The 15,172-nt window shown below is 43.8% G+C and overlaps 2 protein-coding genes across 10 annotated transcripts in view; one reads left to right on the top strand and one right to left on the bottom strand.

Moving 5' to 3' along the window:
• Positions 1-266: 266 nt before the first annotated feature.
• Positions 267-4,253, top strand: dbx1a (developing brain homeobox 1a). The gene is made up of 4 exons (XM_085162665.1): positions 267-1,077; positions 1,195-1,296; positions 2,855-3,057; positions 3,183-4,253. Exons 1-4 carry the CDS (start codon positions 714-716, stop codon positions 3,474-3,476), a joined length of 963 nt encoding a protein of 320 aa, XP_085018791.1. The 5' UTR covers positions 267-713; the 3' UTR covers positions 3,477-4,253.
• Positions 3,938-15,172, bottom strand: part of nav2a (neuron navigator 2a) — a 218,029-nt gene continuing 206,794 nt past the window's right edge. For all 9 annotated transcript variants that reach the window (XM_085162574.1, XM_085162536.1, XM_085162545.1 and 6 more), the window contains 16 exons: positions 15,083-15,166; positions 14,840-14,963; positions 14,481-14,656; positions 12,849-13,021; positions 12,593-12,746; positions 12,181-12,367; positions 11,910-12,007; positions 11,715-11,810; positions 11,352-11,526; positions 9,914-10,149; positions 9,348-9,499; positions 8,991-9,062; positions 7,640-7,836; positions 7,441-7,559; positions 6,965-7,165; positions 3,938-6,816 (listed from right to left, as the gene is read on the bottom strand). In XM_085162574.1, the coding sequence (XP_085018700.1) occupies positions 6,691-6,816; positions 6,965-7,165; positions 7,441-7,559; positions 7,640-7,836; positions 8,991-9,062; positions 9,348-9,499; positions 9,914-10,149; positions 11,352-11,526; positions 11,715-11,810; positions 11,910-12,007; positions 12,181-12,367; positions 12,593-12,746; positions 12,849-13,021; positions 14,481-14,656; positions 14,840-14,963; positions 15,083-15,166 (2,370 nt within the window). In that variant the 3' untranslated portion in view covers positions 3,938-6,690. The remainder of the gene's footprint in view (positions 6,817-6,964; positions 7,166-7,440; positions 7,560-7,639; positions 7,837-8,990; positions 9,063-9,347; positions 9,500-9,913; positions 10,150-11,351; positions 11,527-11,714; positions 11,811-11,909; positions 12,008-12,180; positions 12,368-12,592; positions 12,747-12,848; positions 13,022-14,480; positions 14,657-14,839; positions 14,964-15,082; positions 15,167-15,172) is intronic.

Below are 15,172 nucleotides of genomic sequence, written 5' to 3'. Positions count from 1 at the left end.
AGTGTTGAGAATCCTATGAAACCCTAAAAGTGATTTACATCTGAGATGCAGCCCATGTCTGCAACTGATGTAGAAGGTGTAGGTTTAACAACAAAAACGGACTACAGTTTATTCTAATAATGACAGCCAAATAGAAATCTCACCTGATTTTTTTTTTAAAGAAATCCACCCCAAGATTTTTATTTTTTGCATAACTGACAATAGATTAAAATAATAACTAAGCTTTTCTTTTAAATCCCGCATAGCAGAAGGGGAGCGTTAAAGCGAAAAGGGAATGATATCTTTTTAAGCAGTCATTAAATCTCCCAATATAATACCTGAATACAAAGATTGCTCTTTAATTAGGGCGCTTGGCTCTGCCAAACAAAACAAACTGAAAGGAAAGTAGCCAACATGCAAAATTGATGACTGAGCCTCCTTTGTGGTCCCCACATTGTGTGATACTTGCTTATGAAGTCTAATACAATCATAAATTGCGTCCTCCGGCCAATCAGCGGCCCGGGAGATGCTGCATGAAAGCGACCCATGTGGAGAACTTTGTTGAGCACCATTGTTGAGGCTGTCAGCCCTGAGTGGAGGGCCGAGGGGGGGCAGGCTACTATAAAACTTCTCTCCCCAGAGTGAGGAAACCAGAGGAGTTAGCAACCGTTCACAAGACTGATTCTCTCCCAGCTGACACAAGGAGTATTTGAATTTTTCTTAAAGCCGGGACCATGATGATCCCAAGCGTTATTGCGCCTCCTGCCTTCTACCCCGGGCTGTACCGGCCCGCCGCGGCTCTCCCGCTCCACCAGACCCTGCCGTCGGCCTTCCAGACCCACTCCAGCTTCTTGGTGGAGGATCTGCTGCGGATAAGCCGTCCCGCCGCCTTTATAAACCGGACTGTCCCGTCAGCGAGCGCCTCCGTGCCAACAGCCACCACCACCGTGTCCACCGGCGGCGCGCCGGAGCGCACGGTAGCGGCGGGTACGGGGACGCGCGAATCGTGCTCACCTAAAATATCGGTGCCGAACAGCAAGGATCCGAGTTTTCTCAAGTTTGGAGTGAACGCCATCCTCGCACCCTCACCAAAGACGGGTGAGTAGACACCACACCATCGCTCTGCTTTCTCCTTATGCGCATGCGTTTGATTTAGAGCCACTTTTTTCTTTTCTAAATGAAGGAATGATTTTAACATGCTCTGCTCTTCAACAGCGTCCTTACCCCCTGCAGTCCACAGTCTGAACACCAAGACCTTCCCCGTCCCCTGCTTTGACGCAACCTTTCACCCCATATTCAGGGCGCCTTATTTACCAGGTAGGCGCAACATTTGTTGTTGTTTTTTACTCGCTTCTTCCTTATTGATGACTCTCTTTAGCCTTTAGAGTTGTGTCTGTACTAATTGCATTTAAATGTAAAACACTTTCACCCCCTCCTGTCATATATTTTAACCAAAACAGAAGCAGAAAGGGAAACAAACAGCCAGAAAAGAAGAAATCACTGTCTCATTAATGGGGACCGCTGGCTCTGGCCTCTGCGTGGACCCACACACCCACCCCCTAATTAACCAATTATCCCAAATCGTCACGCTCTAAATTTGAGGCGGGGTGGCGAGTTATAGTCCCCCTTGCTTCCCATTGGGGGGCGTTTTGGCATTTCCCCGGCACCGCGTTTTCCCACAGCGTCCGGGGGGCCAGCGGGCCACTGTGGCGGGCAACAAAGCCCTCACCACCGTGACCAATTTGGTCAGCTCCCACCGGGTGAACCACCCACACACCCCGGAGAGTGACTTTTACCAGTCGGACCAAAGGCGTGAACCAGTCATGCACTAATTTCCCTATTAGGCGCTATTGAGAGTTTTCAATATTCTCACAAGACCACATAGCGCGTCGTTGTTCTTGGTGCTGCTGCGAGCGCGGGGCAGCTGCAGTCAGGGGGGAGTCCAGGCAGTAGTGTGCGGACAGGAACAGCGTCCTTCGCCGGGAGAGGGGATTTTCAAATAACGCCAACGTTAGAAAAAAAAAATCCCAGTTGTGCTCCAATTGGCGCAGCCGGGGGAAAGTTTTCTGCATGCTGGGCGACTCATAGGATAGGTTACCGCTGACCTCAAATCCCCACTCTGTCTGTGCCTTAAACGTTTCTCTTTTCTCCGAGCGGGCCAATCATCGACTTGAGATAAAGAATAATCTCTTAGAAAAGTCTATAAAGTCGCTAGTCTTTCATTCAGACAAATCATAATAGAGATGGAGTCTTTTCATGGGCTCAGCTGAATGCCTCAACAAAACAACTCCAGCGTCCTGAATAGCTTTTCGTGTTCATTTAATGAAAATGATTTGAGGGCACGAAAAAAAGCACCATTCCCCTCCACTCTTCACTCCCCCATCCAAGCATCAGTATTCTGGTATGCAGTTGTGTTTAGTTTGAAAGTGTAAATCTCCTTTTGTTGCGATAATATATGGCCTTCGCCGCCTGTCCAGAGTCTTTTCACCGTTAGTTCATTACTACACAATTACCGTTCACGGTTTATTAACTCCTCTATCCGCCCTCACAGGGTTCCTTAAAGGATATGCTACCTCTTTACCATACCAATGCGGTTGGGGACCGGCCAATGTGCTAATTAGTCACCTCGTGCCATTTCACTCAGGACGCATGAGCACTGCACAGTTCCAAAAAGGGAAACTTCAAATAATAATCCATTGAAAGCTGGTCCTAACGCAGAATCGTTATATTCATGCGACCATGTCATGGTCTCATGTCCAGGCAGTTTTAAGTACAGCAATTCGGTACATAGGTGGCATGGTGGTTGTCTTTAATGACGAAAAACGATGCTAATTGCTTCCACTTATTTTTTTCTTTTGTTTTTCCTGCACTGTAGCATCTTCATCCGTTGTTCCAATCCCGGGGACTTTTTCGTGGCCCTTGGCAGCCAGAGGAAAACCCCGGAGAGGGATGCTGAGGAGGGCGGTGTTCTCCGACGTGCAGCGCAAAGCCTTGGAGAAAATGTTTCAGAAACAGAAATACATCAGCAAGCCCGACAGGAAGAAGCTGGCATCTAAACTTGGCCTAAAAGACTCGCAGGTAAAACTTGCAAGTGCTCAAAATGTTCAGTACGCCGTGCGTAAAAAACAGTTTCGTAATCCTCTAACGACTAATCCATTATCGACAAACAACTTTATCCACTCATGATTTTCTCCTTCTTGCAGGTAAAAATTTGGTTTCAGAACCGACGGATGAAATGGAGAAATTCCAAGGAACGAGAGCTGCTGTCATCCGGTGGATGCCGCGAGCAGACGCTGCCCACCAAAGCCAACCCGCACCCGGACCTCAGCGATGTGGGCAAGAAGTCCTCAGCCGAGGAGGAAGAGGAAGAGGAGGAAGAAAAGGAGTTCGGAACAGAGAGAATGAGGGCGGCAGGTTCCACCATCTCCTCTCCCTCCCTCTCCAGTAAGCACTCGGATTTCTCGGAGTCAGATGAAGAGGAGATAACAGTATCTTAATTTATTTTGCAAAGCGAGTATAGAGTTATAACCCATGATCTGTTTTTATGAGACTGTGACCAGATTAGAAGGAAACTGCCGCTGTGACAAACCATCAACGTCGCCGTTCAAACAAGTTGCACCCATGTTTGTGGCTTCATCAGTGCATGCGCACTGGACAGGATCTGCTACTGAGACACAGTTTGTTGTTTTGCACAGCTTTGTTCAATTGTACAGTATTTTGTACAAGTTCGTATGGAGGTTTTATGCCAAGAATATTGCGTTACTTTACATTGACATGAATAGAGTTGTTTATTGAAAAATGTAGCTATTTTGTTAATTTATATCAATTTGTTTAATAACTATGTTGTATTATGTGCTGTATATATGTTTATTTCACCTTTTGTACAAAAATCAAATAAAACTGTAAACAATTCCAAGTCACGTGTGTGTAGTTTTAAGATAACAGTTTGACCATTCAATCATAAATAATTATTAACTTTATTGAAACACAATAACTTAAGACTAGTACAGTGATATCAAATTTAATTCTCTGAGCCCCGGACAAGCCAGTGATGAGAAACTGCACCAATCTGCTCTGATGTAAAGAGACTGTACACAAAATACTCCTTTTCAAGTACTGTAACAAATTGTCTAGAAAAAGGTCATCAAAATGCTGCACAATAATCAACTATTTACAAAATTATGTTACATGTAAAAAAAAATGTACATTGCTAAGAAGGCTAAACATTCATTGAGTTTGTGAGTAATAAATCAACAGACGAGTCAAACGCTTGATAGACATCCACACCTCTCAGAGTGGGTTTACACACGCAAACAGAATTAAGTCTCTTTGTGCTTACGAGGACAGTAGCAGGAGAGGCCTTATGAAATACACAGACACACTTAATGGACAAAGAACGTTGGCCACAAATCTGAAAAGTCTTCACATATCTGGTTCCACGCTGTACATCTCGAGGCAGTGCTGAAAACAAACACGCATGCGGCTTTTGGCTTCCATTTGGAGATCAGAATGAATGTTGCATAGGATAGGTGAGAAAAACATGGAAAGTCGCGCTGGACTCCATGACCCCAGCTTTAAGCACCCCTCCCAGAAGGCAGGCTGGGAGGCTTAAAACAAAAGTATGATATTCATAATTCTTTAAGCTACTGAAATAATGGCAAACCGCTTTTCATTATCATTCAACCACAAGTACTTTTATCTCACCTTTGATTAATTATATTAATATAAACAAAGCAGCATATGCACTAGTTTTCCATAATTAGCTCAATATGTAGTTATGACAGTTTTGTTCATCACAAATCACATAAAAACAGACAATAAGTGTGGCAGAAGCACAGTTCAAGGATGTGGATGAGGTATAAAAAAAAAATTAAAGACTTTTTCTTAAAGTTCCCCTCACCCAATCAACCACCAATAAGTTAAGTTCGGGTATTGAGCACCACAACACATCCGAATCTTTTTCTTGATAGTGGTCCAAATATTTACACCATCTTCTCAGTTCACACATGCATACAAAATCACTACTTCTCTTTCATGTGTATTCAATCATGCGGCATTGGTGAATAATATGATGAGAGGTCAGCATCACTCCTCGACAACCGCAGTCGCTCGAGGTGAGAGTCGACTCAGAGCCCTGTCAAGTTTACAGCCATTTAGAGGAATAAAGAATCCGCTAATGCACGTAGAAAATAGTAAGGCATTGTTTGCTAGAATTCAGTCCAGCACCAAAAGGGTTTTGTGCTACAACCTCCTGCTTGGGGCTAATGTGCATGGAGATCTCAAACGTTTACTAAGGGGGTTGAAGCATGAGCTCACAGACTTGCACGGTGATGTTGTAACACAGCTAGAGGAGAAGAATGCCTCAAAAGCACAAATCTAGCTGTGGTGGATGATAACTTCCCATTAAGTGCCCTTTCCATTTAAAAATCTTTTTGTGAGAACTTTAAAGGGATTCTGTAAAAGAGATTTTCATCTGTGTAGTTTTTTAAAAGTTACTTTACAGATGCTGTGGATTAAAAAAAGAAACAAAAAGCTTTTCTCAGGAAGTAAGTGTTTATATTTGTCTCTTTAGCCAGTAAAAGCTACATGTTATCCTTCTAGATTTACTGGAATAATAATTTCTCAGCTATAATGCCATATTATAACCTCTGTGGACCTTAAAGAAAAAGTGCAATATAATAAAATACCAAAACAAAGTGTAAGTAGGTTTTGTGATAAGAACTTTTGATTCAACTAACTAAGCTTGCCTTCATAAGGTTCTTTCTTAAAACACGGTGTAGACAAAGCTTTGCTACAGTATTTGCTTACTTCTCTGGTACCATATAGAAAGTCATCAGTTCCCATCCTTCATGTCCACAAACACGCTCGGGTATGTCAGGTAGGAACTCAGTTGGTTTTAATGGACACGTGTCCTTCGATGGACTCTCTTTTTTTTTTGTCTTTGCTAGTTTGGGATGGATAACTTATGATCTCTCTGAGAAGTCTGTTGGAGTGAGATCAGGCATGCTATGAGACTGAACATTCACTTTGGCTCAATTCATCCTCCAGTGATCACACAGGCAACTTCAGCAATGGAAGAGGAGGAGGAGGAGCAAGAAAGTGGCTGGCTGTTCCTCCATCCATTCAACCCACAGCAGCATAAATGTTTTCAGAAGGCTGAAGCACAGGGTTCACTCACGCTCCAGAGCTGAGGGCCTGTATCACCATCTGCAGGCAGCTCTGGCACACTACAGCTTGGTAGGACCCGTAGTGTTTTAGCCTGATGTCCTTGGACCGATGCTGCAGCCCTGTGGAGGATGGAGGACTCCTGGCTGGTGTTTTAAGTACACTGATGGCTGGTGATGATGGTAATGATGAAGCCTCGCCAACAGCGACAGGCTGTGTGCTTTTCGTCTGTCTGTCTGGAATACATGTCAGGCTCCAGAGAGAGGAGCCACGGGCCACAGTGGTGAAGGGAAAAAACACAAAAAACAGGACAAACAGCGCAGTGCAGTAGAAACTTCTGTTGCCTGTTTACTGAAATGCAATTTCACTTTTTTTTTCTTTCCTTTTTTAAAGTATTTGGGTTACCTGCACCCAAATTAAGGTGGCTGGATTTTGTGGCATGAAATTCAACCCTCAAAAGGAAGTTCTCACACTGAGAACAGTTCTTATTATTTAAAAGAAAAAATCTTTTTTTTAAAGTGATGCCGGTGTTGCCTTTAGATAGCATCACAAGGTCGACTCCAGCGATGAGTCCAGGATGTCATCCTGGTGGCTGTTGCTGTTGGAGTCGCTGTCGTAGCTCTGTGGGCTCGACGAGGTTGCTGCCTCCTTCAGACGCATCAGCATGTTCATCTGTCGGCACAACTAAGTGTCAGTTTGACTGAGCTTTATGCACGAAGCAGTTTCTTTCACACACAGGTTATAGTAGACACTGTGCATTTGGTTTAAATGGTTTAATGCTCAGAACAGAAACAGGCATCACAGTCTGCTCTTTACTCACCAGTGGGTCTGCGTCACTGTCACTCTGTGGCGGCTCTTTTCTGACTCCTTCTCTCGGGGCTGAGTAGCCATCGAACCCAACATCCTCTGGCCGGAGCTGCAGCAGCGGGGGCCAGTCACCTGGAGGGGGGGTTGCTGACCACGGGTAGGTGTCAATCACCCAGGCAGCTGGGTCTTCCCATGCAGCTCTGCGGCCATACAGCTACAGAGAGAGACGAACATCAGAACTGTGACCCAGAGAAGGTTCGAGGTAGACAAAGAATTTAGGACAACAGTTTTGAAAAACAAGTGTGTTGCCTGAGGTTCAGGATTATGAGTAATAACTAAAAGTTACAGCAGACAAGAGTGAAAGCTGGAACATATGTGAACAAAAATGAAAGAAGACACAGCTTCTGATTCTTGGATGAAATGGGAAAAATGTGAAAGAGAAGAATGGTAATATGTTTAATAACTCTACAAACAAAAACTAAGCCCAACCTGCAGTCCCTCACGCACTGCCTCCAGCATGTAGGGGATGATGGAGTAATTCCAGAGATCAGTGAACCAAACCCTGGAGCCTTCCACGTCCATGGGACATGACAAGAAGAGACGGGGTCCTGCAAACCACAGAGCAGAGGTATAAATGCTGCTTCCACACTGGCATCTATGCACTCCCTGTTCTCTCCCGTGCTCTCACCAATGGTGACATCAGAGGAGCTGTGTGTCTCCAGGAAGCGGTTGAGGTGGTGCCAGACCCGCGGGACCCAGTCGATAATCTTCACCAGCTCTACGTTGCGTGTTCGGCTGCTGATCTCCATCTCGATCAGCTTCCTTCTCAGGTAGCGGCCAAGGAAACCTTTCACTGGCTCCATGTGGTTGACACACAGCACCCACCTGATCAGAGATCACACAGGTATATCAGGACTCAGAAATACAACATCCTACCGCCTGTCCTGAAGGGAGAAGCTGTAACTAAGATCATGTGAATCTAAGCATTCAGTTGCCAGGCTCTACAACGACCTACAACATAATCTATTTCTCAAGCCAGGGAACCAGGGTTTTCTCAAAAACTCGTCTGACCAGAAGCTTTAGAAAACAACCATGTTTTGGGGGGGGGGGGGGGGGGGTGCAAACTGCTCTGACATATATAAATAATTGTTGCCCTAATATTACATTTTTATATTTGTAGCTGTTGTTTACAGTTTTGCAAACTAAACATAAAGAATTAAATTCAATATATTCAAGAGTCAACCCAACACTTACTTAACCCTAGAAAAATTAAATATCGGAGCTCTTAGAGGTGATAAATTCAGCTGTTACCTCCCACAACCCACTAAAGAGGAATTCCTCTGCAATGTAGCTTTTTGTGCTTGTTACATTTTGCAGACTGGGTTTAACAACCAGCATGTAGAGAATCTGTGTGCATGTTTACTTTGCTGGACTTGTGATCCACATTGAAAGTGACGACAGCAATTGGAGTTAGGGGTCGGCCCACCAGCAGCAGCAGGTGACGCGATAGCTGATTGGCCAGGTAGGTCTTTCCTGTACTGTTATATAAGTTGTTGGTATTTATGTTTGTGCTGGTGCATTTTGTTTTAATTACTGTGTGGCAGCCGATAGAAACAAATAAAACGCTGGGGTTTCCCCCCCCCCCCTAGGTCTTTGCTCTTTGTTGTGCTCATTTTGTTTTCGGGTGCACACATATTTGTCCGTCTAGCTGTTCCAATTCTTTTTTACATTCCTTCAGGTCCATTCTGGCAGTTTCAGCAGGCTTCCTCCAGGAATTTGCTGACATTTCTAAGTTCTTATATTGATGCTATGACATTTATTCTTTATACTGAGGGGATGACTGTTACTCTCTCACTGATAAATTCAAAAACTGGGGTGAAAAGTAGCCAGAAAAACAGAAGAAGAATCAACTGTGCTGAACAGGCCTGTCACTGTAGCTGTGGGTTGCATGGAGCCAACCCGTAGTCACATTTCTAGGGAGGTGCATGTCAGGTTAAGCTGTAGGGTTTACGTAGCTATGGCATAAATCCCCAGTTTACCTGAAGTTGTGGTGAAGCTGCAGGTTGGGGGCAGATGAAGTGGCTTGGCTCATGGTGCCGATAATGTAAGGGCTGAAAGGCAAGAAAAGTACATCATTTTATGAAGTTACTAAACACGTTGAGAGGGATTTACTCTGCTTTAATCTGACGTAACTCCCTGAGCTGTTCTAACAGGGGTTTTCTTTCAGCTCAGTTCATTTGAGGTAAAGTGAAGCTAACCTGCTCTACAGAACAACTGTACACATTTTCAAATAAATGCGATACTTCTAGTCTTTATTGAGTAATAACACTAAGCATGTATACAAATCCATTCAAGCTTTAGGAGGACTGTGCAGATGGAATGTGTAGTGAACTGACCTGTGCTGGTAGTTGCAGTTGAACAGACCATTGAAGATTTCTCCCAGGGAGCTGACATGGTGGAGGTTGTCCAAGATGACCACTAGAGGGCTCTCTGCCCCTGAGACACTGCTGCACTGCTCGGCCAAACCTGATAAGTACTGACGCAGCTCCTACAAACACATAGATTACGTTTTACATTTCTTAAGCCAGGGAACAAGTTGTTTCTCGAAAAAACCCGTCTGACCAGAAGCTTTAGAAAACAACCATGTTTTTTTGGGGTACAAACTGCTCTGACATATATAAATAATTGTTGCCCTAATATTACATTTTTATATTTGTAGCTGTTGTTTACAGTTTTGCAAACTAAACATAAAGAATTAAATTCAATATATTCAAGAGTCAACCCAACACTTACTTAACCCTAGAAAAATTAAATATCGGAGCTCTTAGAGGTGATAAATTCAGCTGTTACCTCCCACAACCCACTAAAGAGGAATTCCTCTGCAACGTAGCTTTTTGTGCTTGTTACATTTTGCAGACTGGGTTTAACAACCAGCATGTAGAGAATCTGTGTGCATGTTTACTTTGCTGGACTTGTGATCCACGTTGAAAGTGACGACAGCATTTGGAGTTAGCGGTCGGCCCTCCAGCAGCAGCAGGTGACGCGATAGCTGATTGGCCAGGTAGGTCTTTCCTGTACCGCTGGGGCCTGACAGGATGACGCGCCTGTGCTCCTTCAGCAGGGAGACGTAGCGCTGCAGCATCGGCTTGGGGATGAGCGTGTCGAACACCAGCGAGTCCACGTTTTCACTGCCTGCTCCTGTACACGGACACATAAATTCATGTCATGGGAGGTTAGCAGTTTGCAGAAGATGACTGAGTTTGTCAAATATCTTAATGTTATTTTCTTTAGTTCAGTTAGCTAAAATCCTCTACCTTTCATAACCAAAGTGTATTAATTAGATTTTTTTAATCAATCAATAGTTTGTTTAAATTCAGATAATTTAATGTATCACAATTAAAAATCTTTTCATTTGACAGCTTTATTCATTGTTCTTTTTTTTTTTTTTACAGTGAAATAAAATGTTTTATTCATTTATTGAACCCAGAATTGAATTCAAAATCCTGCTCCTTACATACCAGGTCTTAAATAATCAGGCCCCATCTTATCTTAATGACCTTGTAGTACCATATCACCCTATTAGAGCACTTCGCTCCCGCTCTGCAGGCCTACTTGTTGTTCCTAGAGTATTTAAAAGTAGAATGGGAGGGAGAGCCTTCAGTTTTCAGGCCCCTCTTCTGTGGAACCATCTTCCAGTTTGGATTCAGGAGACAGACACTATCTCTACTTTTAAGATTAGGCTTAAAAAACTTTCCTTTTTGCTAAAGCATATAGTTAGGGCTGGACCAGGTGACCCTGAATCCTCCCTTAGTTATGCTGCAATAGACGTAGGCTGCCGGGGGATTCCCATGATGCATTGAGTTTTTCCTTTCCAGTCACCTTTCTCACTCACTATGTATTAACAGACCTCTCTGCATTGAATCATATCTGTTATTAACCTCTGTCTCTCTTCCACAGCATGTCTTTTATCCTGTCTTCCTTCTCTCACCCCAACCGGTCGCAGCAGATGGCCGCCCCTCCCTGAGCCTGGTTCTGCCAGAGGTTTCTTCCTGTTAAAAGGGAGTTTTTCCTTCCCACTGTCGCCAAAGTGCTTGCTCATAGGGGGTCATATGATTGTTGGGGTTTTTTCTGTATCTATGAAGCGCCTTGAGGCGACTTTTGTTGTGATTTGGTGCTATATAAATAAAATGGAATTGAAGACATATTTTAAGTTTTAGCACAGGGTGTTTTGTTTTGATTTACTACTGTGGGAAACCTTTTTCTTAAAAACTACTCTCTATAAATATATATATATATATATATATATATATATATTTTTTTTTTTTCTCCCCCAATCGAGCTCATGGAAACTGAAGGCTGCGAACTCATTGGGACCAATGACCCTGCTGAGAGGTTGGTACCTTTGAGCTGGATGTTGATAGTGTTGTCTCCCACCAGGTAGCCGCACGGCAGCAGCTCAGGCGTGTTGGCGGCACTGGGGCTGCTGGGCCGATGGATTTCTCCAATGTTGTATCCCTGCACGCTGTCTGAGCTCAAGCCTAGCTGGCTCACTGGATCCACATGGGTGATGTACTCCTGTCAGAGATAAAGCATTTAGCAGCTTTCTAAGGACTGAAATGTTTCTGAATGAGAATGTTTTGTCCAAAAACATGAAAGTGAATGGAAGGAAACGATGTTTATATAATATATGAACTATAAATGTGTCAAATACAGACAACCATGTTTTGTCTATATCTGATTCTAAACCATTTTCCTGTCTTTACCTTGAAAAGGCGTCGGACTACTCCATCCAGGACATCCCACTTAGTTTTGCCACTAACACCGATGCATCCAATAAGAAAATGTCGAGGTCGAGCCTCCTGTGATGGAAAAATTAAAAAAGCTGAATATACCAAAAGCCTACAGATAAAATTAAAACCTAAAAACAACCAGAAAAGCATTTGTTACATCAGTCTCACCTCTCCCCACTTGCTGTCTTCATCCAAGCTAACAACAATCCTCACGTGCCGCCCCTCCTTCCTCCCTCCTTCTCCGCCCGTGTCATCCAGCAACATGTCTGACCGGAAGACAACGTTACATGTGATTTCTCCATTGTCAGTGTTACACATTAAAACATTTCATCGTTAAATACACTGGAGTAATGTATCACATGCCCCAACTTTCATCTTGGATAAACCCTGGTCGGTATTTAATGTAAATCTATCCTGAACTGTGCAGGTCCTGTCTTACCCAGGCTGGTGGACTCACTGGTCGTGAGGTTGAGGCCATGTTGGGAGAGCCCTGGTCCAGGCCCTGGGGTGTGGCCGTGTGTATGAGGGGGAGGAGAAGATGAGATGGAGGCCTGGGAGCCCGTCCTGCTGCCCTGGTTCTCCAGCTTCAGACGGTCATTCTCCGCCTTGAGCTTCTCGATCTCCACCTGCAGACAAACATCGAAAATAATCTTTTATGTACATGTATGTATTCACCCTTCCTTCATGTCAATTAAACTGTTAGCATTAAAAATGTATTAAACTTAACATCAGAGATCAATAACGCTTCAGTCACATGAGTACAGCAACAATTATATGCAATTAGAGAATCAATGTTTACATCCATCTCAATGTGAAGCATACTCAGTAAGCTCAGTCTGAAATTTGCAGACCTGCATGCGGTTCATGGCCTCGCGGAGTTGATCCAGCTGATGTGCAGAGCTAAGAGCCTCCAGGCGGATGTCAGTTAGTTTCATCTCCTTCTCTCTGAGCTCACTGCGCAGCTGCATCACCATCTCAGCCTCGCTGTCCAAACACTCCGACAATCTGTATGCGCACACAAGGCAATGCAGTTTGAAGCATTAACATAGTGCAATTTGAGCAGTTTGGTTGTTTTTTGTCACATGCAGATGTTGAGCTAGTACACACAGTGTGTTGGAGTGCGTGTTCCTGAGCATGTGGCCTGTGGCCGAGGTGCCATTGTGAGGCAGCTTGGGGGAGGATGGCAATGAAGAGTCCGTCATCTCCTCGATGTCAGAGTGAGAGGAGGCCGACTTTGGAGATTTCTTCTTGCTGAATGCTTGTTTGAAGGAACTTCGCAACTGCAGGAAACAAAAAGAAGAAAGAAAGAAGGCGATGAACAGGTGAGGTTATTAGAAAAGCTGTTGAGAGGGGAAGTAGTGGGAAAACTGCAAGTGAGTCACAGGGAGAAGAAATAGGGGAAAACTGTCTTATGACTGACTCAGAGCTACAGCCCCAAACACAGTGTAATGTGTTATGTTTACACTCTTATGTAAACATATTTGTTTTCTTCTTCTTCATGTTAGTAATTTCTTTAAGGTGTTTTGGCAATCTCCTACAAGAACCACAAGCATTATGGTTCTTCTGACATTTTCAGGTGAATTTTTCCTTAAAGAGCCAGCTCAAGCGTCATGAGAGCAGCTTTCAGGGAGAAGTAGTGTTAGAAAGGAGCAGAAAGGCACTACAGTGACAGCAAAGTGCAGGAAAGGAAGAAGAGGGCCGATGTTAGTAACCTATAAAAAGTGCAGGGGTTAGGCTTCTTTCCTTTCATTTCACATAGCGTACCATTCTTACCTCATACACCTGCCACATGAAGCGAAGCACAGGAAGACAGAGAGACAAAACAGCACATGTTCATATGGGTTTGGGGGTGATAATGTGTTATGGTGGGACAAACAGATTAAACTAGAGATGCCTACAGGACTAGAGATTTTATTTGATTTCCAGGCAGCTGCAAGCTAATTCTACATCATAGCCACCATGAAGCGAGGGGTCTTTCATGATCCATTATATACTCTCCAACACACGCTGCCCCCATGCACTCAACACATTACTCACTGTATGAGCAGCACCTGCATGGAGGAGGCTCCTGTGGGGTCTCATCTATCCAAGCAGTGGTATTTTATTATCACTGTGGCCTAAGGCAGGAAACTCTAGAGGATCTGATGTCTAAAAGTGCTACATTGCTCTTCCTGACATTTGACAACATCTGGATTGACAAGCACAGGTGGCCAAACACATTGTTTCAGTCAACCAGGAGGAAGAGAGGGAGGAAGAAAAGGTTCGTACTTCATCATCTCTGACTTGTCCTCCGGTGCACAAAAAAGTCTTTCATCAACAACAACAAAAAATTTTTAAGTGTCATATTTGTTGTATGATCACTAAAAAAACCACTAATGACTCAACTGTGGGACAACACTATCCAGAAAGCAATGACTACATAATTTACAGGTCAAAAGACAACTACTTCATTTAGCTAAATATCAAGGTAAATCCCTGATCTTTTCTGATCTCTAAAATAACCAGTCAAATCCATCATTACTTGCTTTTCAACAACACTGAGCCTATGAAAATACTGTTTGTAATCACCTTCTCCCCAGTCAAAGAACGCTAAAGAGGAGAAACACAAAGATGTGTCACCCACACAAATATGAAAATGCAGATACACAAGACAAAATAAAAGGAAAAAAATGGCTGCTTGTTGTCACACAGTGCAATCAGCTCCTTGTACGTAATCTATTTAAACTGCTGGCTTCTTACCCAGTTCTTTTTGTTCTTCTTTTTGTTTTTAGCGTCAGCATCCATGTTGGAGCCCACACTCGAGTGGCTGGTCGCGCTGGCAACACTGCTGACGCTGTCGGAGGAGTGCTGTCTCTTGATGCGCAGATCTGGCTGCTGGTTCTGTTGCTGCTGCTGTGGACTGCCATTACTGCCAGCTGGGGAGACAGAGGGAAAAGATGTATGGCATTACAATGTGTCCCATAATGACCTTTCTCCCAGACATGTCTATACAGAGCCTCTATACTAGAGTGCCTTTGCATAATTCCCAGTTAATAATCCTGATATTATTGGCACAAATTCCAATTGCTGTACTGAGGCGTTTGTATTATTTTCTGTACCTGTGCGCTCCCCTTTAGGTGTAAGTTCAGGTGTGTTAATGACTCCATTGATGGCAGCCTGAGCAACAGCGTTCTGCTTTTTCAGAAGCTCGATGGTCTTCCTCAACTCATTCAGCTCGGAGTCCTGCACAGAAAAAATATGATGATCAACCTAACAATCATCTACAGAGACTTTGTGCACAGTAGTTTTCTTTCAAACATCAGAAACCAAACATTTTTTTGTTTTTTCTTTTCTGTTTTTACCTTCTGCTCGGCCGTCAAGGTGAGACTCTTCAGCCTTATGGTCATGTTGCCCAGAGACTGTTCAAACGCTGCCACCAGGTGAGCCTGACA

This window comes from Neolamprologus multifasciatus, chromosome 1 (genome assembly GCF_963576455.1).
Source record: "Neolamprologus multifasciatus chromosome 1, fNeoMul1.2, whole genome shotgun sequence".
In the NCBI taxonomy this organism is placed as follows: Eukaryota; Metazoa; Chordata; class Actinopteri; order Cichliformes; family Cichlidae; genus Neolamprologus; species Neolamprologus multifasciatus.
Note: the sequence above shows the minus strand (reverse complement) of the source record. Positions and strands in the feature narration are given on the sequence as shown.

What these genes read in the sequence shown, in the direction of transcription:
- dbx1a (XM_085162665.1), top strand. Translation starts at nt 714, where the DNA reads ATGATGATCCCAAGCGTTATTGCGCCTCCTGCCTTCTACCCCGGGCTG. An exon ending in CGCACCCTCACCAAAGACGG is followed by an intron (nt 1,078 to 1,194) that starts GTGAGTAGACAC and finishes GCTCTTCAACAG; the next exon opens with CGTCCTTACCCCCTGCAGTC. An exon ending in TTGGCCTAAAAGACTCGCAG is followed by an intron (nt 3,058 to 3,182) that starts GTAAAACTTGCA and finishes TCCTTCTTGCAG; the next exon opens with GTAAAAATTTGGTTTCAGAA.